This window comes from Elgaria multicarinata, chromosome 2 (genome assembly GCF_023053635.1).
Source record: "Elgaria multicarinata webbii isolate HBS135686 ecotype San Diego chromosome 2, rElgMul1.1.pri, whole genome shotgun sequence".
Lineage (NCBI taxonomy): Eukaryota > Metazoa > Chordata > Lepidosauria > Squamata > Anguidae > Elgaria > Elgaria multicarinata.
Genome location: NC_086172.1, coordinates 155,860,778 through 155,888,663, shown reverse-complemented (window position 1 = coordinate 155,888,663; position 27,886 = coordinate 155,860,778). Strand labels below are relative to the sequence as shown.

Here is a 27,886-nt window from a genome sequence, read left to right as displayed (position 1 = left end):
CATGATTTCTATCTGAGTTGCCTTTTCTGTTAGAGGAGGTGCTGTTATGAACCACGTGGCTTCAGCTCTTGAGGTGGGAGTTAGATATAGAATGGGCAGACGTAGTTTTGTCATTAGAAATCTAGTGGACTGAGCTCTTCACTTTCTTTAAATACAGGCATGTTCAGGGATGTCTGTGTTTATGTGGTTTACGGTATCTAGAGGAGGAAGGCGGCTACAGTTGTATCTCTAGCCCTCTTGTCTAACCATTTTGGACCCATGGGCACATTTGGGATTTTGAGAAACTGCTGTGGGGCATCACCACAAAAGGCTTAACCAGTGGATTGTCACTTTGGTGTCTACCTGTCATTTCTGGATCTTAGGCTGTGTCTTCAGCAAAAACTTCTGTCTCACATCTCTTTTATAAGGGATTGTCTAATTTGGCTAATTGCTGGTGGTGCAATACAACCAATGCTTCTTTTAAATAAAAGTTTTGGCAATGTCCAGTAGTTGCTTCTTTTGGGGAAGAGATCATTACAGAGATCAATTTTGTGCCGGAACAGTCTTTAATATTCACTGATGTATACATTCTTTTCTGCTTAATGGAAATTAACAAATGGTCAGCATAAATGGATTCAATGCTGGCTGGGAATGATGGGAGTTGTCCAACACATCTGGAGGGCACCAAGGCAGGATCTGCACTACAGGATCTACACTACTGCTTTATAGTGGCATTGAAGTGCACTGACAACTGTTGGGGCCCATGGCACATCATTTGTGAACTGCTCAGAGAGCATCGGCTATTGGGCGGTTTGGAAATGCAATCAATCAATCAATAATACACCAAGCAGGGTGTAACACTACAAAGGTGGTATGAAAGCGGTATATGGCATGTGTCATGGGCCCCAACAGTTGTCAGTGCACTTCAATACCACTATAAAGCAGTAGTGTATACCACTTTCATACCACTTTCATAGTGCTATATCCCGGTTGGTGTAGATTTGGCCCAAGTTGGGGAAGGCTGGCATGTAGGGAGGAACAGTCAGTCTGTGAAAGTATCTGGCATCGCAGTGTGTCTGCATAGGTGTATAACTGTGAAATCCTTCTCCACCGGGCTCTATTAGAAATATTTTAACCCTGTAGTTGCTGTTCTACTATAGCCTGACAGGAAATTGATTTTTTTTTTAGAGGACAGTCGCTTTGAGGAGGGGATTCATAATCTGCTCTCCCTAATATGCCTTGCCGGCACTTCCCCATGGCCTAGCCACCAAACTCTCTTAATGCATCTTTTCCCTTTGGAGTTGGGTGGGGAACGTTGCACTCTTCTAGGGGCTTCATTTGGCTCTAGGGACTTTGGTCGCAGCCCCCCTTATGCTAGGGCGCAGAGAGGCATGACATTGCTGCTCATTATTGTTCCCTTTGTTCACCCAGGACAGAAGCCCTAGGTGCTGGCTTTCAATCAAAGGTCTAAAGCTAGGAGCTAAAAGTCACTTTTCAAAAAACCAGGCCTGCTGTTGCCTTCCTATTCAGAAACCTTGCTCCTGGCTGCCACAGGAATTTTGCCTCAAGCTACCTGTGCTTCAGCAGTGTGTCTTCCTTCAAGCTATAGCTGAGTTCTTAATTTTTAGGCTTTATCAAGTGAGCCCATTGCACATAGGAAACCCCAAAGTGATTTTTCAGCCATGTATTACATTTATATCCTACCATTCCTCCAAGAGATCAAAGCACACACACCCTTTTTTATCTTCACAACAATCCTGTGAGAGAGGTTAGGCATAGAGACAGTGACTGGCAAAGGTCACCCAGTCAGCTTCCTGTTTGACTGGGGATTTGAACCTGGATCTCCCCAGGTCTGGCTGAATACACTAATAACAATGCCACACTGGCTGGCTGTAATAGAGCTGGCCATGTAAGTCAATATGGAACTTGGCTTCAGTTTTGAAATATGCTAGAAGCTTTCATCCTGTGTTGAAGTCTGTGGGGAATAAAAACATGCAAGTATGTCCATGCTAGTGTTCCAGGTGTAGGCCTCAAAATAGCGTGTGAACTAGGTCATAGTCATTTGGATATTCCTCGTTTCTAAGCATTTTACTTGCCAGGTTCCAATATCCAATTTTTTGAAACTTCTGTCAGTCCTAAGTAGACTGCATCGAGGAAAGAGAAGTGCAGCAGGCTTAGATCAGCTTCTTTCCTGCTTTCTTCTTGCTACCACTCAACATTATCCTGTACGTGATAAAGTCTAGGGGGATTTGAAAGAAGCATGAACTTATATGGAGGAAGAATGCCTAATTATGGGGGAAGAGCCTAATTAATATGGGATTAGGAGCCGTACAGGGACAAAGAAGCTCGATCAAATGGACAACTGTTTCCCACAGACTCGCTCCAAAACAGAGACGACCCTACTGCAAACATGTGGGCTGTGATATACTCCTACAGGATTGGACAGAGGCTTTAACTTGGTGTTGGCATGTCATAGAGTGAGAAATCTCTGTGTTGACAGGGCTTGGCCTCTTGATGTGGGCCATGTGACATTTTGCTTCTGCCTAATGTTTTCCCACTGCACGTTGTGAAAATTTGCTGGATGTTGCTGATGGGAGTTTGCACCAAATATACCTCAGTAAACACAGAAGGCCATTAAGTAGCCCATCTAGACAACACTTCTTTGTGTGCTTAGGGCCAACTTGCTGCTTGCACAAGGACTCATGCAAGAAGAAATCCACCCCCCCCCACACACACACACATTGCAGCCTCCGCTCCATATCCCAGGCCTTTCCTGATGGTCCCTTAATCCTTATGAGAAGCTTTTTGGAGCACTCAGGGGTCCGGGGTGGTGTGGGGGTAGTGGTGTGGGGAATTCCCTTTGTGCAAGTATTGCATTGGATACCACCCAGTTTTTTCTCTCCTAAAAATCCATTCAGAAAAAAACCCCTACCTTCTTGCTCTCTTTCTGCTGCCACCAGTGATGTGGCATGCACACCCTCATCCCACTTTCTTGGCAAAGGGAGAATTTAAAAGCGTTGTGTTGCAGGTTCTATTTCAAACTGTGCGTGATAATTCTGCATAGTGTTATAATAAAATTAGAAAATGTTAATGTTTAATGTTTTTAATATAAGATGGAAGAAATAAATACATTAAAATTGCAGCAATGTTGGGGAATTTAAAAGGAAAAATAGTTGTATAATCTGGGCAAATCCAGTCTATTAGCAAGGGACTCATTTAAGAGCCAGTTGGTATCTCTCCTCAAACAAAATGTTCATTTGCACTGAATCAGTGCAAGAAGGTCATGATGTGTAAATTGGCCTTCGTGTTGGGGTTCTGGTCAAAGGCCCCCATCTGACATGACACAATATGAGAGAGGCTGCTGCAGTGTAGCTGCTACCTCATGCTTGGGTCACTTGAGAAACCCTGGACCACATGGAAGGAACTTTCTGGAGGGCTGATGCTGGTGTGGGCTGCTTGCGCGTGGCCTGGGCCTTTTCTTGTTTACCCAACAACATGGGAAGGAGTTGCAGTGCAGGATCTTGCATACCACTGGCATAACTGCATTTTAAAATGTTGTGTTTGACATGCTCCAGAACCAATTTTGCCTTTAATTCCCCCCCCCCAAGGGCTAGCTCTGAGTTTGAGCCCCCCCCCCCCCCCGGGCAAAGTTCCTTAAGTACTCCATGCCAGCATGCTGCCACAAGACATGTCTTTAAAATGGGGTTAGATCAATTCCTGGAGGAGAAGGCTATCAATGACTACTGGTCCTGATGACTATATGCTACCTCTAGTATCACAGACAGTATGCCTACATACACAAGTTGCTGGGGAACATAGGCGGGGGGGGGGAGTGATGTTGCACTTGTGTCCTGCTGGTGGGTTACCTGTGGGCAGCTGGTTGGCCACTGTGTGTACGGAATACTGGACCAGATGGGCGTCACAGCTCTTCTTAGGTTCTTAGACAGGCTCACCAAGTGGCCCAGGAGCAGCAGAGTTAAGCAGTCCAGTGTGGGCACCAACAGGAGATCCAGCTGGACTTGCCGGTGCCATCATTTTCAGACCCTCACAGTGAAGTGCTGCATTGCATTGTGGAGGAATTAAAATGATGGCTCTGGTGAGTCCAGTTGCAATTTGTACAGGACAAAAACGTGTTTTATTTATTTATTTATTTAATTTAGTAAATTTTATATCAGCCTTTCTTTCAAGGCAGCATACATGGGGGTTCCCAGTTGGTCTTGCATCTGGGCTCTGACCAGACTTAAACCTGTTTAACAGGCCCAGCAACATTGGGTCCCAGTATATGTCAATATATACTTGGGCTCCCAGTATATGTCTGAAGATTCTGTTTGCCAAACACATGCCTAATTTCTTGTCTTCAGTTTGCAAAAGCTGGTTTTGGAAGAAGAAAGTGGTGCATTTTATTTCTTTAAAAACCAGATTTTGATTTTATTATTTTTTAAATTGGGCTACATCATGTGGCAGAGAATTTTACTGTTATAAAGACATTAAGAAATGTTAGATCTGTACAAAACACTAATTTAGTGCTTTTTTGGGGGGGGTGTTTTTAAAGTTGCAGTCATTTTTAGAATCTCACCGTGTGTGTGTGTGTGTGTGTGTGTGTGTGTGTGTGTGTGAGAGAGAGAGAGAGAGAGAGAGAGAGAGGAAATACAGCATTGTGCATAGCGCAGTGTTTCACGTTAACAGTGCTAAGTGCTCTTGCCTACATGTATTGCTAATAATCTTTACAACAACCCTTTAGGTAGGTAAGTATTATTATTTCCATATCCTGGATTGGATTAGATTGTATAAGTGTGCATGCTGATTGAATAGTGGCTCGTTTAAAGCTACCTGATGAATTAATAGCTGAATTGGCTTGGGGTCTTTATTAGCTTATTTATTAAAATGTTATTTATTGTAACATTTATATCCCGCCCTTTATCACAGGGATCTTATTTTTCTTTTTAATATATACTGCACAGCTATATACAAAATTGAGAGACAGTGTTGTATAGTTGATGGAGTCTTGGGCTTTGGCCACAGAGATCTGGGCACAACCCATCACTTAGCCCCACTTCTCATGACGTTGGCCTAATCTACTTCCCAGGGTTGTTTTGAGCTCCATTCAGAAAGAACAGTGTGTGTGATAAATAAAATTAGTATATTTTATATCTTTTCAATAATGATTTGCAAAGTGTAATGTCCTGCAAGGTCTACTAACATTTGTATCAATGTCATGAGTGAAAGAGGAGGCCACGTAATAAACCGAATGTAGGATTTTTAAATTGTGTGATCTATATAGAGCTATGTCTTGAATAGCACAAGCACATGTAATAGTGAATCCTCTTCTACCATTTGCTATTTTTTGTGCCTGATTATTTTCTTGTTAGCAGCCATTGTACTAAGTCTCCAGTTCTATCCACACTTACTTGGGAATGTAAAAGGATTGCAATGCAGGAGTTGTTTCAAATATTTTCTAGACATCAGGTTTTGGAAGAGAAAAATAGGGTATGTTTGTTTGTTTGCTAAGAAAGGGAATGGTAAAATATATAGTAATGCAAAAATGAGAAACCTGCTTTGAGGAAATTAGAAACTCCAGGACCTGTTTTATATGGAGTCCGGCTATTTGTCCATCTAGCTCAACACTGCCTACACTGACCAGCGGTTGCTCTCCAGATTTTCTGATAAGGTCTTTCTTAGTTCTACCTGAATATACTGAGGATTGAACCTGGGACCTTTTGCATGCAAACCATGTGCTCTACTGCTAACCCTCTTCCGATAAGAGATGTGGTGTATTTCGATGATGCATCTGTCTCTGTTGTGTTAGTTCTATATGACCACCTTGTGCTGTAATTATACAATCTGGCGATAGTGAGATATACTCTCTTGTCCAGAAAACCCTGGTTTGGGTCATTAAAAGAATATAAGTGTTATTACACTTATTATATTATTAATAATAGTAATATTCATATTTGTTAGTGCCTGCCACTCAGCCTCTTTTTTCTGAAGGTAAGCCACCATTATCTACTATTGATTTATGATGAAATAGCTGGAATTCTGAAGAAAACAATGGGACTTGGATAAGGTAACGCTGGAAGTGTCGTAATGAAAATGGGGATCCTGTTTCTCCTACCGATGTCAGGATCCTTTACCCATAGAAACCCTTGAAATGCTCTGCTGGATTTGCAAGGCAGAAGTCCCAACTTGGGCACAGTGTAATTCAGTCTGATAAGCTCCAGGGTTGCCTTGATTGGCTTAGACCTGGTTCTTAGCTTCCTGGGTCAGCGTCTGATTGTGTGTTCCTGTGAACTTAGGTTTCTAGCCCTAACTGGGTCAGCGTCTGATTGTGTGCTCCTGTGAACTTGCTGCAATGTACATACTTAGGTTTCTAGCCCTAACTGTTACAAGTCAAAGTATAGTGTGTAAAAATAAAATAAAAAATAAAGGGGAAACTGTCAAAAATAATAGCAGGAGCACACAACTTGCAACCATATGCATCCCCCAAGGGTGCTCTAACTATCCTGATAACACCTAATTCTCTCCTCCAGAGATCCTCATACAGATTGCTTTCATTGCCTGAAGGAGCAATCTGTATGAGGATCTTTGGAGAGGGGTACAAAGAAGTCTCTCTACTCCTTCCTCCAACAATCCTGATAACATCGCTCTGTTCCCACTACTGTTTGCAGAAGGGAAAGAGTGAGAGGTCTTGAGGTTAGCTGGGGTATATATGTGTGCATGCATGCATGTGTGTATATATGTATGTGTGCAGCTCCCCACCCCTGAGTTAGCATTGCATGCGATCCTTGACCCAGAGAGGTTGTGCATCCTGCCATAGAAAGGGACAGATCTCAGAAACTTTACAATCCAAAACCACCAGTGTACCTTCTTTTTAACTAAAACCACAGATAGTTAAAAAAATAAAATAAATCCAGAACATACTTAGTGCTGAATTTGGCAAGTGCCAAATAGATGGAAATTCCAGCATTGTAGGGCAGCCATTGAAAACATTTCTTATATGGACCTTCATTGAACTGATTTAGTAGGGTGGTCAAGGTAACCCATTTCGGGGGGGGAAAGTGGCTTGAATTTTATCCCAAAGTGATTGCCAGGAAGGAGTGCAAATGTAGGGATACTGGTGGAAAATACAATTAGACATAATGTAACAGCTGTTATTTTTCATAATCCTCAGGAGCAACCTTGCATAGACTTTACAAGCTCACAGTTAAAAAGTGGTGATACATAGCATCAGTGGCCTACATGAGGACTGATGAATCTTTTTTAGCCCAAGGGCTGAATTTAATTTTAATAAGTTCTTGGGGACACATTCCAATGGTGGATGGGACTACAGGCAAAAGTGAGTGAGGCTCAAACATCACACCCACTCCAAATTCTATTGTTACCAGTTTATAAGTGAGAAGCAAGCATGAGCAGCACATCTACTCAGAAATAAGCAGGGTAAGCTTCTGCATGTCTACTCAGAAGTAAGCAGGACTGAAACACTCAGCAGCACTTTGAAATAATATTTCTGCTCAGAGGCATTTCTACTCAGAAGCATGAGCACCACATCTACTAGCAAAAAGCTTCTAGGGTTTTCATAAACATTTCCTGAATGTTATGTAATGTTTTCTAAAAAAACCACTATCATAATTGTATGACAAAGCATGCAGACAATCCCATTCCTCTGTTAAGAATGCTTGCAAGGACTGTCCAAAATCTACTGGCCACATGAACAGTTGTTCATATTTTTATGTGCGATTGCATTGGCTTTGAAGTGGTGTTGCAGAAATGGTTGGCATTACGTTTGTTTTTCTTTTAAGAATTCCTCAGCAGTTGTATTTGTTCCGCAGTAGTACATTCTCAGAGACCTACTTGGTTGAATTCAAACGAACTCCATTTTTAAAAAGATAAAAATGCTTTAGCAGCTGTGGCGGAGTCAGCATTTGTAAGCTTGCAGTCTAAACACAATTGCTTAAGAAATGGGTCCAATTGATTTTGGTGTGCCTTACTTCCAATTAAAAACCTTCCTTGCGATTGCAGCTTGTAGCCTTCAAGCAACAGAGCAATCCAAACTATGGGACTATTTTGGATTACATTTTTTGTAGACTGCCATCCGACTGTCTTCAAGATTGCAGTGCCAGACTTTGAGATCTCTCTTCACACTGCTATTGTAGGTTTCTCAGTCAACCCTTTATGTTGCCAAAAAATGGAATTTTGAATTTTTAAAACTCAAAGTTAGAAGTTAAGGGAAGCATCAGTGCAACTCTCTAGTGCTCACTGGCAACAGCTGGATATTGGATTTCAAGAAGCTGGAAGTCGGGTTTTGTGTTTTGCATATTGGTGATTGGGAATTCATAATTATCAAGCTTTTAAAGAAGTTCCTGGAAGAGGAACTTTCTCAACTGATGGAGCTTGAGTGAGGAACTGATGGCTGGGTTGTAGGAAAGTGTGTTTTGCTTTCTTTCTCTGTTTCTTTGAGAATCAGTAGGAGAGAGCCAGCATTTCAGGGGAGTGGCCATCACTCTACAAGTTTCCTTTTGTGTGTGGCAAAGCCTCCCTGCCCTTGGCAACCCCTGGGCTACTGCATTGCTGATTCAACAAGACATAAATAGCCACAGTAAGCTTGATTTGTTGAATTCCCGCTCTACGGAATTGCTTCTTTCCAGGAGTGCCAGAGTTTCCACAAGTTATAGCACATGCTAGTGGAAGAAGCCTAACTCCACGCTGTTGTTAAACCCATTAATATATATTTTTTCGCATCCTTTCCTTTAGTGAAAAGCAGATGCATTATTTAAGCCAGCGTTCCTTCCCCAAAGTGCATTTCTGAGAGATTATTGCATGCCTCAGGTGCGCTGAAAAGCTCAAGGCAACGTTTCTTTAAGATTTCAAGAGCTGCAATTTCCTCCCGAGCTGCATTGCCCAGAAAGTCTAATTTGATATAGGAATGACATTTTTATAAAGGTAGCAGTGAAACAGTCCTACTGTTGCATTTATCATTACATTTATTGTTGGAAAAGCCTTCACAAATGTTAAAAACCTCAACTTCGATGGGAAAGTCCACCCATAATTTAGCTGAGCAACACTAGATGGGAAAGCGAATGCTGAAATAATGCATATAGGCATAATCCAGTGCTGATTTTTGGCATATTAATGGCTCTCAAGCCCAATCTCTCTCTCTCTCTCTCTCTCTCTCTCTCTCTCTCTCTCTCTCTCTCTCTCTCTCTCTCTCCCCCCCCCCCTCTCTCTCTAGTTGCTGTGCCAATAAGGTTAGCTTATGGCAGCTGTGATTGAATCAATATGGTTAGAACAATAAGAAGACACAAACTGCCACTCTTTTAAAAACTCAGAAGGGTGAGCAAGTTCTGCTGGTGGATTTATGTTCTCATGGCAACCATTTGATGTGTTCCCATCACCAGATGCGTGGCCAAAATTTTCACAGCTGAATGCCTGAAGTCAATGGGAGACCAAAGTGGTTAGCATCTCTTGAATAATCCATCTGGCTCCTCTATTTTGATGATTAAATGTGTATTTCGGTTCTGCAAGCACCCGACATGAAAATGTTGGATGCTGAGTTTCCAAAATGTCAGTTGGAAGGCACAGTATGCCTTCACTTATCAGAATGGCTTCTGAGACAATATCTACAACATGCAGATAATCAGAAGTTTGCATAAACAAAAAATGCTCCTTGTAGGAATTGTGACATGGGGCACTGGAGATGGGGAATGGAGCATGCAATGAACTAAGGTAGTTGATCTCCTGATAAAGAATTCTGGCTTTTAAATTTTATATTTATGCATTAGGTACTGATTTAAACAGCTATAAGCACTACTAAACCCTTTGCAGATTAGTGTAGACTTTGTTTCATACCCTTTCAAGTACGCTTAGGTTTGCTTAGTACAGTTACACTGTGTCTCCCCACATCCTTCACACACTCGCTTTAAATTTGGATGAAAGAAATGTGCACACTTTGCACTGTTTGGGGTTAAATGTTGTTCCTTTTAGACTTTTAAGTTTTTATTTTAAATAGTTATGTGTTTAGATCTTTACCTGCTGCTGGTTTTTACTCTTGTTTTTATTGTTTTAAACTTTTAAAGGTTTCTAATTGGCCCAGTTTGCACTATCACCAGAGCTTAAGCAAGCCACAGTGGAAGAGAGATACATTATTTTAGCAAAACAGTTTTTTCCCCTTTTTAAAAAGCACCATCTGGGTATTTCACATTTGAAATATTATTTCTCCAAGCATATGCAAACTGGCGAGAGAAATTTAGATAAGGTGCCAAGCTGTTAAAGTTGCCAGCTCCAAATTTCAAGAAGCAAAGGGGGAAAGAGTGACGAACTAAACTAAAAGGCGCACTTGGCAACCTTGTGAAAAGAGCCCAAGGAAATGGTATATGACATATTTCTTGGGGCTGATCAGTTTGCATACATTTGGGGTGGGCACGACTGAAGTTTGCAAGGGACACCCAAAGCTCTCTCTGGAACCATTCTTAGGAAGTAGATCCTAATGCAGGTCCTAAGTATGTGTTCACTCTGATGCTGAACACGTTTACTAATGCCATATTGGGCACTCCTGAAATCACAGTACACACACAACCTTGCTCTAGGCTCCCTATTAATACTGCGTGTTTTCTTGAAAATTAAGAGAGTTAATTTTCCTGTTGGGGTATTCAGCCTATGTTTCCATGCCTGGCTTACGTTGCTGGCGTGACGCGCTCAGTGTGTGCAAAATAATTCTGTGCCAGGTTAAAGAAAAACCAAACTGTTCTGTACCGAAGGCTGGACCACAGGCAGCACATACAATGCCAATGCCCTGTTTGTGGGGGAGGATGGAATCTTGCCCCCTTTCCCTCTTCTTGTTCCCAACAAGGCTCTGTTGCTAAGGGTCCAGTAGTTAGAATAACGCCAAGTACTTCCATGGATTTTTTTCCTTTTTCAAAACATACTTGGATAAACCCACGTTATACTGAAATTTGTGGCTCAGTGTCTTCATGCAAGTTCATAATTCTGGAACCTGTCAGCAGTCCTATATGTACAATATCATATGTCTTACATATGTGCCTTAATTTGCACAAAGTTTCAGGCTCGGTAAACGAATACATTTATCTTCCTCTGTTTTGTACGTGAGAAAAGATAATGTTATTTAGCCTGAGGTACATATAAAGCATGTGATTTATTCTTCAAATCTTTTAAGTTTCCATCACTTTTGCTTTCGGGAGAATAACTAGATGGATAGATACTTAACATTGTTCTCAAAATGTTGATATCTCTGAACAAATTGTGCAACTTTGACCACAACAGATTTTTTTGCAACATTTATGTCCCACTTTTCCTTCAGGGAGGTTTACAGGCTACCCTGACATCAAATAAATTAACTTTCCAATAACCTTGTGAGATAGGGTTACTGGGAAGAAATAGTGACGGACCCAAGGTCACCTGAGGAGCTTCCTGACTGTGGGAATTTGAATCTGATCTCCCTACATCTTACCTAACCTGCCTCCCTCAGAGTTGTTGGGTTACAATTCCCATTGACCCCAGATGTGCTGGCTGGAGTGGATGGGAGCTGTACTCCAACACATCTGGAGGATGCTGGGTTGCGGAAGTCTGTGCACTCTTAACCATCATACCACATTCCCTTTCAGGTTTCAAATGGATTTTGATAGTTTTACTAGCATGAAAAATTTGGAGATAATTTCTGAGACCAAGCAAAGCAGTTATGCAGAACATCCCTTAGCTCAGTGGTAGAGCACATGTTTTGAAACTAGAAAGCCCAGGTTCAGTCTCAGGCATATCTTACAACAGAGCTGGGAAAAGTCCCTGTCTGCCCGAAACCTTTGGGATATGTTGTCACTCTGAGTAGACCATACTAAACTAGACAGAGCAACGGTCTACTCCAGTAAAAGCTTGTCCTATGAACAAGCTTGTAAGTAGTCACTTGCCTGAGATGAGTAAGAAATGGCACCAGACAAGTAATCAAGCATGACTGTGAAGCTACTAAACATTTCTGTGGGCTATTTGTGAGTTTGGAGCAGTAATAACAATCTACTCTTGCACATTTTCTTTGTCAATCAAGTACAGCATGTGGATAAGTGACGACAGCAAGTCTTGAAAGGAGGTGTGCTCAAGGAGTTTGAGACGATCAGAGAGTTGTTAATCCACTCCATAGTCACTTCTTGTTGCCTTGGAGATAAACGTAATCACAGAGCTTTCTTCCCCCTCCTGGCTTTTGATTAGAGAGACTATTGACTTCTGGCTTTGGAGAGTTGGTGGAGTAGCATGCCAAATCTTGGGAGATGGAAATTAATCACCAAGCGATTGGTCTAAATTCCATTGATTTTGGAAAAGTAAAGGTTTTCTTCTTCTTCTTGGAGAACCACAGAAGACATTCTTCACACTGTTTCAGTATCAATTTAAAAGCGAAATCTTTAAGTATTTCACAATTCAGATATAATCATTCTGCTTCTGTGATAAGGATCCTTTAGCCTGGAACTTTATTCCTAATCCTCTGACAACTTAACTGAAAGCAACTGTGATGTCAAGAAAACTTCTTTCTTTTCTTTTTTTAGAGATTCTTCTAATATGTGAATTGCCTTTTGTGACCACTGTGCAGTCTCCTACTAGCAAACCCCTCCTAACTCTCTGGAACGTGATTAAAGTTCCCTCCCCTACCCAAAAGCTGTAAATATTTTCTACTGTAGTTAACTTCTGTTTAAACAAAGGTCATTCTTACCGTTTACAAGGTGCTCCTTATTGAACTTACTTGAGAACCTTCTTTGAAATCTCAGATCTCTTCTGCATTAAAAATCTTATTGCTCATTTCAAATGAAAACCTCAAGATCTGACAGATTCTTAAAAAGTGACTAATGGCTGACATTTTGATTATCCCTCCTTTCAGTGTAAACCTCCTACCTCTGGCTTTGTTCTCATGGAGTCCTACCTTTTCTTCAAATACCACTTTTCTGTTCTAGATATGCATTCAGTGATTTCTCTCTCTCTATGCTCATCTAGTATAGACTATAGGCCTTCTGGTCAGGGAGAGTGTCATCTCTATAGCATTTATTACGCTCCTAACGATATCTTCCTTGGACCTTGAGGATTTTAACAGCTGGTCTCTAATCTACCCTTCTTGGGGCAAAATGCTTGAATGGGTGGTGATTGTGACCAGTCAGTTTCCACACTGAAACAGATCCAGATAATCATTTCATCCAACAGTGACAGTGCTTGGGAACTGGAGTTACTTTACTATGGTGGTTGTGCTCCTACCAGGATGGTTCATTCCAGAAACTGGTTCTGTGGGACTGTTACTTGGATCCATGGCACTTGTGCTATAGTCCTATCTTGTCCCATATGCTCTTTGACATATATGTAAAACCACTGAGTGGTGTTATTGAGAGATTTGGTGTGAGGTGCCCACTCACACCAAATGTCTGAATAATGCTGGACCAAAGCTTGGGCTTGCTCAGTAATGGACCGTGTGGTGGTGATCTATAACTGAAGATTAATCCAGGTAAAGTGGAGGTTCTGTTGTAATTTAGTTTCTCTGACTGTGGAGATGCTGTTCACCCTGTTGTAGATGGAGTTCATTCCCCCAAAGGATGAAATTTGCAGCTTGGGGATACTGATACATCCAGCTTTGTCACTGGATGTAGTACCCATGGCACATAGTGCTTTTTGCTAGCTAAACCTGGTCTATCAGCTGCAACCCCTCCTGCAAAGTGATAACATCTCTAAATTGGAGTATTGCAATGGACTGTACAAGGCATTGCGTTTGAGGACTTCTCAGAAACTTAGGTTAGTACAAAATACAGCTGCTACGTTAATAACTAGGGCTTGTTTTATGGAATGTATCTGATCAGTACTTGTTCTTTGACTGGTTCGCATCTGTTTCCAATGGCAATTCAGAGTGCTGGTAGTGAACCGCCCAGAGAGCTTCGGCTATTGGGCAGTATAGAAATGCAACAAATAGTTACCTGAACAGCCCTAAATGTCTTGGGACTGGAATATCTGAAGGAGCATCACCTCTTACGTGGTCTTGCCCAAACCATATGGTCATCATCTGAGGCCTTCCTCCAAGTCTCCCATTTATTGGAAGTCAGGAAAGCAATAGAGGGGGGGGGGGGCTCTTTTGATTGTGGTATTTCATATTTGAAATTACCTTCCCAGAGAAACTCCATTTGGATTTGAGAAAACCGTAGTTTGCCTCCAAAACAGTATTTGAAACAATGGGTTGAAATGGGATTCCAGTAGTTTGCCTCCAAACTGTGGTTTCCATTCTCGTTCAGCACAGGTTTTTTTTTTTATCAAATTGGTGTATGCAAGAGGAAGAGGTAATGCAGGAGCCAAAAGCCCATTCTTCACTGCCAAACCATTCATTGGCCATTATGCACCACCGAGCAATTGTGTCTTGCAGGCTTAGGGCAGTATCCAACAGCATTATTTTGTAAGCTCAATACTAGTAGTGGAACTCTGCTTAATTGTTCCATTGTGTATGCATTTGTGCATTACATTTGCGCAACTGGTTGTGTAAGCAGTTGCATAAATGGTTGTGCTACAGCACTTGCACAAACGTAACTTTAGCTGGATTCTCCTCTTGCACATAGATTCTGCTAGTGCAAGATCATTTGTAGCAGCAGAATGACACAGTTGGATACTGCCCATTTGTCTTGCCTTGGTGAGTAGATGTGCTTTATGTACTTGGTCTCTTTTATATTATTATTTTTATACTTAAGAATTCTCTTGATCCATTTTAAATTGGACCCCAGCACACTTACCAATTTTTTAGAATAACTAGCCATGTAGGGGGAAGTGGAGAAGTGGACTAATACTCATCTGAAGAAGTCCATCAAAATTTGTGAGCTTACAGAAGGTGTGATTCATAAATGATCCCTACTGCGTTGGTGCTGAAATTCGACCACACCCATGCCATCATGGGCAACAGTGCTAGGGAAACCCCTACATATACTTGGAGTGAGAAGACTACATTGTCCAGCTGTTGGTACAACCTGCTAGTCCTCCTGTGACTAGTTTGACTAGTTACAACAGCTCCCAGGAAGAGGAAAGTGCTTGACACTCCTTGCCAGAGATTGCTGTGCTTTTTTTGTCACCTGTGGCAGCTGGATCAAAGGCTCCTCCAACTTCACGCACTTCTTTGTCAAACCTGTAACCAGAGCATCAGGATAGGCCCTCTACAATGCTGTGCAGCAGCGTTGTGAATTGGATACAGTCATACAGTGACCTAATCCTGAAATATCATTGTCTTGGTTGCTTGGAATACCAGTTGAACTAGAGAACAAACAGTCAATTTTGGCAAAGATAAGCTGAATTTATGATGATTCTCCCTCCTCCGACTAAAATGCTAAATCTCCCAAATAGAAATTTAGGCTTAAATATCCCCCCAACCTCTAGATCTATTTTAATTATTACTTTTTGTGGATGGGAGTTAATCAGGCAGGGCATAAAGTTGATGGGTTAACTTTTTGTGGCAGTAATACTTTCTGTCTGAAGGATTAGGTCCACTTTATTTTTAAAATTAGTTGCTAGGGAGTATAAAACCATCCTCCTCCCAATTTTCTTTTACAACAGCAAGAAGACAATAACAGTTTTAGTCTGTCTCTGAGAGGCTTATTTATCTTCCAGCTTGGCTGTTCAGAATAATTATGATCTTTCAGTTTGGAGAATGTGTGTATGTATGTATGTCAGAGACAGAGAGAGGGTTTCCAGAAAACTACTGAACCAAGCATAGTAACAGCTATTTTCACAGTTTTCATACAATATCAGACTGCCCTGATTCTTTCTAAAAATTACAGCTGAAATAAAGCATCACCTAAATTAAACTTTATAGTAAAGAAATGAGATCTGCTATTCTTTAGGAACGAATATTCGCAGTCTTCTGACAGATGTGGGAAATATGTTTATGCCATTTAAAAATATTGTTCTTTTTTTTGTATTCTCCTTTGCAGAGTATTGGGAAGGGGTCTTTATGGTGTATAGACCCAGAATATAGACAAAACCTTATCCAGGCTTTGAAAAAGACCCCCTATCACCCATATTCTCATGTGTTCAGCACACCGCCAGCATCTCCTCAGGCATATCAAAGGTAAGAAAACTTGATTTGGGCAATTATTTCCGTTTCTTTTGAATCAATCAGCCAAGGTCTATAAATCAGGATGCACTGCTTTCAGTCTTGCACAGTTAGTTACTTTGTTTGTATCGTTCCTCTAGTTTACCAACATGTGTTGAATTTACAAAGCAGGAGTGAATACTTGAGATTGCTTAACAGTTAGGACATAACTAATCTGTACTAAATGACCCTGGTTATGCAGTCTTGCTTAACGACATTATGGGTAACTGGCCATTTTAGCCCAAGATTAATCTAGTCCATTATTCTTTGTGACAATCCCAGCAACTTGCTGGCACTAGGTAGTCTAGTAGAAATTGGTTAGTGTTCGGCTCCTGGACTGCAGTCTGTCTTCTGCCCATCCCTGCCATAAAGGGCTACAGGACTTGAGAAAAGCGTGTTCAAGCCCTAAGCTATCAGTGGTTAATTCATTGGATAGATTTATAATATTTCTTACCGTTTTGGGTGGAACCCACATGTTTGTTGCAACTCTTCAGTCTGTGTTTGAAGTACTTCTGTGGTGGTTACCAAAGATCTCAGCCCGGAACAATGGAACAATCCACTTTTCCTCTTTGATTATATGAGTAGAGGTGTACCTTTCTGAAAGCAGGTTGCTGGTGAATTTTCTCCTCTAGCTCAGAGTTTGGGAGACTGCTTTATCAACACAGCTATCGAGCCTCATGTAAACTTTTGCTTCCAGGTGACTGAAAGTGTTGGCTGTGTCAGATTTTTTTTCTTCTTGCTGCTGCTGTTGTGGTTACCTGCTCTGCGAGGCGAGTGTGTATGGTTATGCTAGTTGCCATGGTGCTCTCCTGTTCATTTTGAAAAAAGTGAACCAGGACTGGTGACTTCAGAGTGTGAATTAAAAAAAAACACTATCTGAAGAGCATTTGTTTTGGTCCGCCCTACTGAAGACGGGACAAATGGTGAGAGATACTTATTGGATGTTGTATTGGATATGAAATTTGCCACATTTCAGAATAACCATCCTGGAAAGAAATTATTTGTTACAGAAACTTAAGATCACTGCAGCACCTAGTGCAAACTTCGGAATAATAATAATAATAATAATAATAATAATAATAATAATAATAATACCTTTAGTCACATAAGTCACCAATATCACATCAAAAAACTATACAGAAAACCTTCAAGAAATTGGGCTTATCAAAATACATCCACACCAACATCCAGAAAGAAGTCATACTTAAAACATGCTCAATACTCAGGAAATTCCTGAATCAGTAAAGGACAGCATGACTTCACAAAGCCCGTCATGTAACAACATAAGAACAGCCATACTGGATCAGACTGAGGGGCCATCTAGTTCTGCACTCTGTTCACACAGTGGCAAACCAGCTGTCAACCAGGGGTCAACAAAGCAGGTCATGGTGCAACAGCACCCCCCCCCCCATGTTCCCCAGCAACTGGTGCACACAGGCTTACCGCCTCGGATACTGGAGGTAGTGCATAGTCATCAGGGCTGGTAGGTATAGATAGCCTTCTCCTCCAAGAATGTATCCACCCCCTTTTAAGCCATGTGGCCATCACTACATATTGTGGTAGTGAATTCCGTAATTTAACTATGTGCTGTGCGAAGAAGTACTTCCCTTTATTTGTCCTGAATCTCTCACCAATCTGTTTCATGGGAATGATCCTGGGTTCTAGGATTTTGAAAAAGGGAGAAAAATGTCTCCCAATCCACATTCTCCACACCATGCATAATTTTGTACACCTCTATCATGTCTCCCCTTAGCCTCCTTTTTTCCAAGCTAAACAATCCCAGCTGTTGGACTAGGTGGCTACTAGGAGGAGGGCTTTCTCCGCTGTGGCACCCCGGTTGTGGAATGAGCTCCCCAGAGAGGTCTGCCTGGCTCCTACACTGTACTCCTTTCATCGCCAGCTGAAGACCTTTTTATTCTCTCAGTATTTTAACACTTAAATTTAACTTAAATTTAAATTTTACTGTTTTAACTCTGTATTTTAATTTTATATCAATTTTGCTGCGTGGTTTTTATCCTGGTTGTGCTTTTCATACTGTATTTTGTATTTGTGCTTTTAACCTGTTGGTTGTTTTATTATGGTTTTAATTTTTGTGAACCGCCCAGAGAGCTTCGGCTATTGGGCGGTATAAAAATGTAATAAATAAATAAATAAATAAATTGTAATCTTCCCTCATTGGGGAGATGCTCCAGTCCCTTAATCATTTTAATTGCCCTTTTCTGCATTTTTTCCAGCTCTATAATATCTTTTTTTCGATGTAGTGACCAAAACTGTACACAGTATTCTAAGTGTGGTTGCACCATAGATTTGTATAAAGGCAGTATGATACTGGCAGTTTTATTCTCAATTCCTTTTCTTATAATGTCTAACATGGAGTTCACCTTCTTTACAGCAGCCGCACACTGGGTTGACATTTTCATTGTGCTGTCCACCACAACCCCAAGATCTCTTTCTGTCAGATTATATGATGATGATGATGATGATGATAGTGATATCATCATCATAGCTGGATTGTGTATTTTTTTTGTGTTTTTAACTGACTGTACATATGGCTGTTACTGGAGCCGTGGTCTGATGAGCAATTTTTAATTTGTATTTGGACTGAGATTTGGGGATGCGCTCCCCTACAACCCATCCCATTGTAACACTTCCTTTTTCTTTCTTTCTTTCTTTTTTTTTAAAGACGTGGCAACGTAAAAAGTAATTTCATTCTGGTAACATTAACAAAGTGCTCATGCAACTCTGCTGAACTGTACGTTCCGTCACATGGCCCAGACAATCAATCTTCAGGCAGAGATTGGGAGGAACAGCTGGGCTTTTGCGGGAGACGGCTGTATATCTGCCCTTGCTAGGCGATTAGCGTGATGGTAACCATAGTAACTAGAACGTCTCCATAGCAACGCATAGCTGAGACAGGTGCACTTGCATCACAGGGCTGTTTGTTGCCTGGCAAAAGGACAGGCCATTAGTACTAAGAAATACGCTGTTGCCTTGGTAACGGATAACCCTACATAGCAGCTACAGTGGGCTTGAAACGGTTTACCCTCCCGTGTTTTTTTTTTAAGTGTCTGTGGTAGTGGGAGATTTTACCTTCTTTTACTTGGTTTTAATCCAAATCAACAGTATTGAGAGCTCATGGTGCAAGGGCATCTGATTTCGGAAGGTGAAATGAATATAAGATTGATTGAGGTACAGTGACACAAAAGAGGTAAAGAGCATCCCATCCGGAGTTTGTGGTAGCTGTAATAAGTTAAATATTGGAGATTAAATCACCTCCTTTAAACTTCCCCACACCCCAGTCGGTTCAATAATAGAGACTCCTGGTTTTTGAGTGCTTTTATATTCACCTCTGAAGTAGTGACCTGTCTGCTGTAACCCAAAAACACCTAGCTAAATGTTTTACAGACTGACCTTATAGAGTTGCAACAGTACAAGCCAGAACGTATGCTGCGGCAGCAATGGCAATATCCTATCTCTGGCATTCATGCATATGAATTTTTGTGAACCGCCGAGAGAGCTTCGGCTATTGGGCAGTATAAAAATGTAATAAATAAATAAATAGCTTTGCCCTATATGCTGTTCAAATTGCTATCTGGGAATTTTGTTCATGGAGGACAGGATAGATCTATATTGCTGTTGTTGTTTTCACAACTGGTACATGGAAAACAGTGTCAGCTGGCCTTGAACGGTTCCCATTTTGTCCACAGCTCTGCTCTGCAGAAACGTTGTATGGTGCTGTTGCAGCTCTTGGATATGGTGGCCTGTATTGGCTTAGCACTGATGGGTGCTGGTTTGCAGTTAGTTGGCCACACTAACTAAGGCCTTGGTTGAGATGAAAAGGTCCTTGATTAGGAACGTGAGAAGAGCCTTGCTGGTTAAGGCCAAAAACTCTCTAGTCCAGCACCTGTTTCCCACAGTGGCTAACCAGATGCCCTGGGAGGCGCACAAGCAGGACATGAGAGTAATAGCCTCTCCCACTGTTGTTCCCCAGTGACTAGTATTCACAGTAGGGTGACCATATGAAAAAGAGGACAGGGCTGCTGTATCTTTAACAGTAATGTAGAAAAGGGAATTTCAGCAGGTGTCAATTAAAGAGGGTAAAATTCCCTCTTCATCACAACCGTTAAAGCTGTAGAAGCCCTGCCCTCTTTTGTATCTGGCCACTCTACTATAGCTAGTGTAGCTTTAACTGTTGTGATGACGAGGGAATTTCACCCTCTTCAATTGACACTTTATGAAATTCCCTTTTCCACTTTACTGTTAAAGATACAGGAGCCCTGTCCTCCTTTTCATATGGTCACCCTAATTCACAGGAGTAATGCCTTTGATTCTGGGTACTATGATACAGCCATCATGACATCACATTTTACATTTTATTTTAAATACTAGTGCAAACCGCCAGTCGCCACAGGTGCCAGTACTCTGAGAAAACAAAACAAAAATTAGCTTTATCAGTATTATACACAAAACAGGCACTGAATCCTTTATTTTTTTCAAGGTGAAAACAAAACAAAAATGAGCAAAATCTGTCTGGTACACAATAAGCTGGCAAAGTTGAAAAAAAGAAAGACATACTTTTTGAAAAGATCATTTAGCATTTCTTTACGTTTTACTTTGAAACCACATGAGTTCAGATCAGGTGCTGTTTGGCATGGAGCTAATAAACCAGCACTGAAACATAAAGCAATAGAAGACTGTTTGGTGTGGAGCACATAAATATACTATTTTGCTGTTAGAGCTCAAACTGAACTTTTTAAAAGTTTCAAAATTTTCTGCATATCTACACTGCTCAAGCTTCAGTTTAAAAAAATGAGCAAAATTGATTTTGGTAGATCTCTAGTATTAAGTGTTACACTAATGTGTTCTTATATAGATTGGTATGGTATTATATTTTTTAGTCTTTTAACTGTTTGTAATTGACCCTGAAAACATTAGTTATTGTGCTCATTAAAAATATAATAAATGACTGGTGACCATTGATAGCCTTATCTTCCATGAATTTCTCTTACCTCCTTTTAAAGCCATCCAAGTTGGTGACCACCATAACTTTTTGTGGTAGTGAATTCCATGCCCTCTTCAGGCATTCAAAAACTTTACGTATGGAGAACAGATGGGGACACTTTCTCTGCCTCCATGCCCTCCACCTCTGACCTCCTTATGTTTGATGGGGAAAGTCTGAGGAGGAAGTGTGCCTGTATTCCACTGATTAATTAGGCAAGATCCCTACTCCTATGGGGGATGTAACCACATTCTGCTGAACATGGTTACAGTTCCTCTTCAGATCTTGCTTGTCAGGAAGTTGGGTTGAAGGGGCTGGAACTAGAACACGGGTCCTCATTTTACCCTTCTTGGATGCCTGAAGAGGGTTTATGCACAGTGTGAAGAAGTACTTCCTTTTTTTCTGTCCTGATCCTCCTTCTTTGGATGACCTTGGATTCTAGTGCTATATGAGAAGAAAGAGAAACAAACTTTTCTCTATCCACTTTTTCCAAACGCTGTAACTTCTCAATTTTATTTATTTATTTTATTTAATGGATTTTAAAACTGCCTTTCAGGATGGATTGCCCTCCCATGGCGGTTTTACAGTAGTCCTTAAGTTAATATAATCAGATCATACAAAAATGACATTAAAATATTGAAACAGAATAAGATCTTACAGGAAACCCACCACAACAGAACACATAAATTGTCGATTTTTCCTGTATAATATTGCCAGGATTCGATCATTTTTGTCTGTCTCTTCTGCCAAGACGCTTGTTCATGCACTGGTTATTTCACGGTTGGACTACTGCAACCTTCTTCTCTCTGGCCTTCCTTCTTCTCACATCAGTCCGTTGGTTTCTGTTCACCACTCTGCCGCAAAGATCATCTTCTTGGCTCGCCGCTCTGACCATGTTACTCCACTTCTGAAATCTCTTCATTGGCTTCCAATTCACTTCAGAATCCAATATAAACTTCTCCTGTTAACCTTCAAAGCTTTTCACGGTCTAGCTCCTTCCTATCTCTCCTCTCTCATCTCACACTATTGCCCCACTCGTGCTCTTCGCTCCTCTGATGCCATGTTTCTCGCCTGCCCAAGGGCCTCTACTTCCCTTGCTCGGCTTCGTCCATTTTCGTCTTCTGCCCCTTACGCCTGGAACGCTCTTCCAGAACATTTGAGAACTACAAGTTCAACCGCAGCTTTTAAAGCTCAACTAAAAACTTTTCTTTTTCCTAAAGCTTTTAAAACTTGATGTTGTGCAGACTTCTACTGTTACTTTCTACTGTTAGTTTTACCCTACCCTGTGCCTGCTTACCCTACCCTGTGCCTGTTGGCATTCTCTTCCCCTCCTTATTGTTTTACTATGATTTTATTAGATTGTAAGCCTATGCGGCAGGGTCTTGCTATTTACTGTTTTATTCTGTACAGCACCATGTACATTGATGGTGCTATATAAATAAATAATAATAATAATAATAATAAATTAAGAGACCAGATAAAGCAGTCTAATAATAAAATAACAGCAGCAAATAAAATAACAGCAACAAATAATAAAATAACAGCAGCAACAAGGAAAAAGAAGAGTGATCTTGGGGCAATCACTGTTTCTTAACCAAACCTCTACCTCACAAGATTGTTGTAGGGATAAAAAGGGGGAGGGTGCCCTGCACATCTCCATGAGCTCCTTGGAGTAACAAGAGGGCAAGACTATAATAATAGCAGTAAACAACATCCCTAATGTTTGGTCTAAGTTATAATCTAAAAGCAAACCTAAACTTACCTAAAAATGAAATGAAATGAAATCCACGTATTCTGCTAGAAGCTTAACTTAAAAAATGGACAGCCATTGTGGTGTAGTGGCTAAAGTGATGGACTGGGAGTCGGGAGATCTGGGTTCTAGTCCCTGCTTGGCCATGTTAAAATACCTCCACTGGCTTCCAGTCTGTTTCCGGGCACAATTCAAAGTGCTGGTTATGACCTATAAAGCCTTATATGGCTCGGGTCCAAGTTATTGGAAAGAACGTATTCTCCCTTATGAGCTTGCCCGTGCTTTGAGATTTTCTGGAGAAGCTCTTCTTTCAGTCCCACCATCTTCACAGGCGCGCTTGGTGGGAACATGGGAGAGGGCCTTCTTGGTGGCTGCTCCAGTGCTCTGGAACTCTCTTCCCGGGGAAACTAGGCTGGCTCCCTCCTTGATGGGCTTTCGGAAGCAGGCTAAAACTTTTTTGTTCCAGCAGGCCTTTGGAGAGTAATCTGGCCCTCCATCTATGTTAATGTCTTATAATTTTGTTGTGTATTTTAAAAGTTTATGGTTTTGTTCTCTCCACCCCCCCCCCCATGTATGTTTTAAACTTTATAAGGCCGCCTTGAGGCCCAGCATTGGGCAAAAGGCGGGATACAAATAAATATAATAATAATAATAATAATACCACCACCACCAAAGCCAGGCCAAAGAGGGAGGTCTTACAGTGTTTCCAGAAGTGGCTCTGGTGGCCTTTACTTTTCTACCCTCTCAATATGAAATCTCCAATAGAATTGTTGAAATAGGATATAAGGGGAGGACTCTTAAGCATGCAAGGATCAGGATCAATCCATTTTAGGGCTTTACCAAAGGGATCTGCAACAAAATGTTACAGTGTGGAGTGCTCTTGTTTCTGGCTGGCTGGAGCCTTGCCCTCGGGCATGATATTCTGCTCCCTTTCCCATTCTGGTCTGGCCTCTCAGCAGTCAGTCAACATCCCTTAGCTTCTAGCTCAGTTAGACTCTATTGCTGGTTTTGATTCTCTCCCCCCCCCCCCACCCAGGTTCCCTCTCCCCACCCACCCCCGGCCCAAATTGTGGTGAATTTTTGCAAGCCCCAAGGTTGCTGATACCTCTTAAAACCAGCCATTTGACTTACCAAATTGGAGCTAAGGAGTAAGAAACAAGAGCATAAGCTTTGCATGTGTAAGCTCCTGAGTTCATTCCCTGGCATCCATGATTAAAAAGATTCTCGAGCAGCGGACCTGGAGGAATTACTGCCAATCAGAGTTACCATTATTGGGCTAGATTGACCAATTATCTGATTTAGTATTAAGGCAGTTCCCTGTTCCATGGCTGTTGGGAGTAGGTCAGGCCTGTTCTGACTGGATCTTGTATTCATTTCATGCTCTGTATTTTATTAGACGTTTGTTCCTATTGTGTACAATTCTCCCTTTTCTTTGTACCTGTGCGTATTTTATATACCTACCAATTTAAGATCTGAGGAAATGACCTCTAGTTCACACTAGTCTATCTCACAATAACTGTATTACTTTTAAGATGCCACAAGACACTTTCTAAAAATAAACATTAACATCGTACAGAGAGTGGCAGGATTTTCAGCTGCTAATGCATATAAAGTATATTTTTATTTATTTTATTTTATTTAAGGATTTTTTATGCCGCTATTCAGCCAAAAAAGGCTCTCACGGCGGCTTACAAAAGTATTTCTTGACAGTCCCTGCCCACAGGCTTACAATCTAAAAGACATGACACAAAAGGAAAGGGGATTGGGAGGGAGGAGGAGGAGGGGGGGGGGAAAGGAAAGCAAATTCAGGCACTACAATCTTAGTTGCAAAGTTCAGCAGTTACAGTTGACAGCAGGAGGGAGGGGGCTCTCAGCTGGAGCTGGACCCAGGCACGGTGGAGAGGTGCCTGGCTGCTGCTTCCTCCCTCACTGGTGGCCTCTGCAGAGACAGTTGGCAGCAGGAGGGAGGGGGCTCTCAGCTGGAGCTGGACCCAGGCACGATGGAGAGGTGCCTGGCTGCTGCTTCCTCCCTCACTGGTGGCCTCTGCAGAGACAGTTGGCAGCAGGAGGGAGGGGGCTCTCAGCTGGAGCTGGACCCAGGCACGGTGGAGAGGTGCCTGGCTGCTGCTTCCTCCCTCACTGGTGGCCTCTGCAGAGACAGTTGGTAGCAGGAGGGAGGGGGCTCTCAGCTGGAGCTGGACCCAGGCACGGTGGAGAGGTGCCTGGCTGCTGCTTCCTCCCTCACTGGTGGCCTCTGCAGAGACAGTTGGTAGCAGGAGGGAGGGGGCTCTCAGCTGGAGCTGGACCCAGGCACGGTGGAGAGGTGCCTGGCTGCTGCTTCCTCCCTCACTCTGATGAAGTGGACTCTAGTCCACAAAAAGCACATACTATAATCCAGGACGACCTTCACCCACCTGGTGCCCTCCAGAATTTTTTCCCGAAAACTGGGGGGGGGGAATGAAGAAAAAATGGATTATGGAATGTTTTATTTAACATGATGAATAAAATGTTTAAGACATAAATAATTTTCTTTGTTACTAATTATGTTTTTTCTGGGGGGGGGGGGTTTAAATTGTTTTTTGCCTGCTCCTCATAAACTTGCAAAACCAAAGAGGTTCCTTACTGTTCAGATGTTCCTTACAGTTCAAGAGCTTATAGCTCCATTTGTTACAAAAAAAGGTAAAAAATTTAAAAAGTAAATTCAATTTGTAATAATTGTTTGAATACACTGTACTTTTAGTATACTAAATGTGATAATTTTATGCCAAACCATCTTGTACATAATTACATTTTATGTTCCTAAAGTAACAAAGTGACTTTCTATCTGTAAAAAGTGTTAATGTTGCATTTTTTCAATTTTTCTGAAAATTTCTGTTTTTTCCTACCCCCATAAAACGGAAAACCCCTGTTTCCCCCCCGCATGGCTTCACAATTTCCAGAAATTTTACATTTCTATTTAAAACAAAAGAACATTAAAAACAGTGGCTAGTCAGTTGAGGAAGGCTTCCTGGCACTATGAGAGTTGTAGTCCAAAACATCAGGAAATCACAAGGTTGTCCACCCATGGTCACATTATTAAACTTTAAGGCAGGGCTGGGGAACCTATTTCTGGATTCCAGTTCCCATCAGCCCCAACTAGCCTGACCAGGGATGAGGGGTGATGATGGGCATTATATTCATCAACATCTGATGGGCCACAAGTTTCTCAGCCCTGCTTTAAGGTGCTGCATCAAGTCATTGGCCCCGTTCAGAAGACACCTTAAACCATGGCTTTGCGCAAATTCTTGTTAGTGTTAATCCCTACCCCCTACCCCAAGTGAAAACCTGGTCCGCAAGTCCTCAGAATCTGTGTGACTTAGAAAAAGCCAACCCACTGCAAAATCCACAGGTCAGATTCATAGAAATCAGAACGCATATGAATCTGTTGCAGATTTTTCTGACGTTCTCCTTTCTATCGCAGTGCGATTTGCTTTAAAGGTAACACAACAGTCAGTGGCTGTCATTGTTACCCGAATGCAAATGATTATATATTGCTTTTAATGTTTTTAGTGCTTTTAATGTTTTAAACTGTTTTTATGTATTTTAGTGTTGTAAGCCACCTTGTGAGGGCTTCTGCCCTGACATGCAGCCAATAAATATTTTAAATAGTTCTACTATATCTTTGGCTATAATGTTGTTTGGTTCTTGTACGAAACCACCTGGATGTAGGACTGTCCAATGAAATGCTGGGATTCTCTGAAATTTGGAATAATCCACTGTAGCTTCCCATCTTATACTATATATGTGATTTGCAAAAAAGCTTTTTTAAATTGTGTTTTTGCACATCTCGTAGTGGTTTCTGTACCAGCTTTGGGCTATCTTTGAGGTATATCTGACTATTGCTGCTTTCAAAAACAAGAAGGTACCATTTGTTGGTTTATTTTTAAGTATTTCTATGCTTAATTTTTCTTGGGTGAATCTGTGGAGGTTAACTTGGGAAAAGTTTAAAAAATTAAACAAGTACTTTTCCATCCCTCATTTGGAAAACATAACCTATCCTTATCGTTGTTCAAAATACCAGTTAAGTATTTCAGGCATCAGATTACCTTTTGAATACAAACACACTTCATTTCTTGTTTACTAAAATTATTAATGCTTGTACTCTTGCATAATGCTTCTACCAGTAGGCCGTTATAAGACACCATTGCAACCATTTCATATTGAAATCGTTTCACCAAATGTTGGCAGTCACTTCTTTAATAATGGATTTGTTGATCTGTCTAACTGTAGGTATGTATATACAAGAAACATTCACAAGATTGTCTTGTGTTGGAAACTTGCATGACTAGTTTTTGGAAACAATTGGAATCTCCGAAGGAGGAGCTGATTCCCACTTGCAAGTCAGCATTTTGTAAGAAGTTGCTAAATGAAACTGTGGTTTGAGGTACGCAGATGCGATCTTCAAAGAAAAAGTTGCATGGCAGCATTCCATTGCATTTCCCCCCAAATGATGGAAGACCCGAAGGATTTGGCCTGTATAGCTCAGTGACTGAAATTAATAAACTACACGCGGAATGACTTTAATTCTCCCAATATTAAGATGCCTCTGGGGGGCTGGATTAACAGAAGGAATTACAAGGTTTATACAGCTCGGCTGGCAGGATCCCGCAGAGGCAAATTGACCCACTGTTTGTGTCTTTCAAACCTTGCAGAGAAACAAAGGTATTGAAGTTTCAGCTTATTCTGCTTAATGTTGCAGCTACTGGGTGTGTATTTGGTTGCAGTCCTCTGTGACATCTGGGAGAAAACACAGGAATATAAGAAGTTGCCTTATATCAAAGGCACACCATTGGTCCATCTAGCTCTGTACTGTTCATATGCTGACTGTGGCAGCACCTCTCCAGGATTTCAGGCACATCTTTGCCAGTTCACCTGGAGATGCCAAGGCTTAAACCTGCAGCCTTCTGCATGCACAGCAGGTCCCCTTTCACTGAGCACACAGCCATTACCCCCCCTCCCATTTCCCCATATATGCTGTATAGTGCTAACTAACGGATTCCGCTGCATTTAATTTATTTGCATTTCT

The 27,886-nt window shown here is 41.4% G+C and overlaps 1 protein-coding gene across 4 annotated transcripts in view; it reads left to right on the top strand.

Annotated features, from left to right (window-relative positions):
- The window catches only part of FOXN3 (forkhead box N3), a 197,540-nt gene that overhangs the window by 42,526 nt on the left and 127,128 nt on the right, over nt 1-27,886 (top strand). For all 4 annotated transcript variants that reach the window (XM_063117949.1, XM_063117951.1, XM_063117950.1 and 1 more), the window contains exon 3: nt 15,912-16,048. In XM_063117949.1, the coding sequence (XP_062974019.1) occupies nt 15,912-16,048 (137 nt within the window). The remainder of the gene's footprint in view (nt 1-15,911; nt 16,049-27,886) is intronic.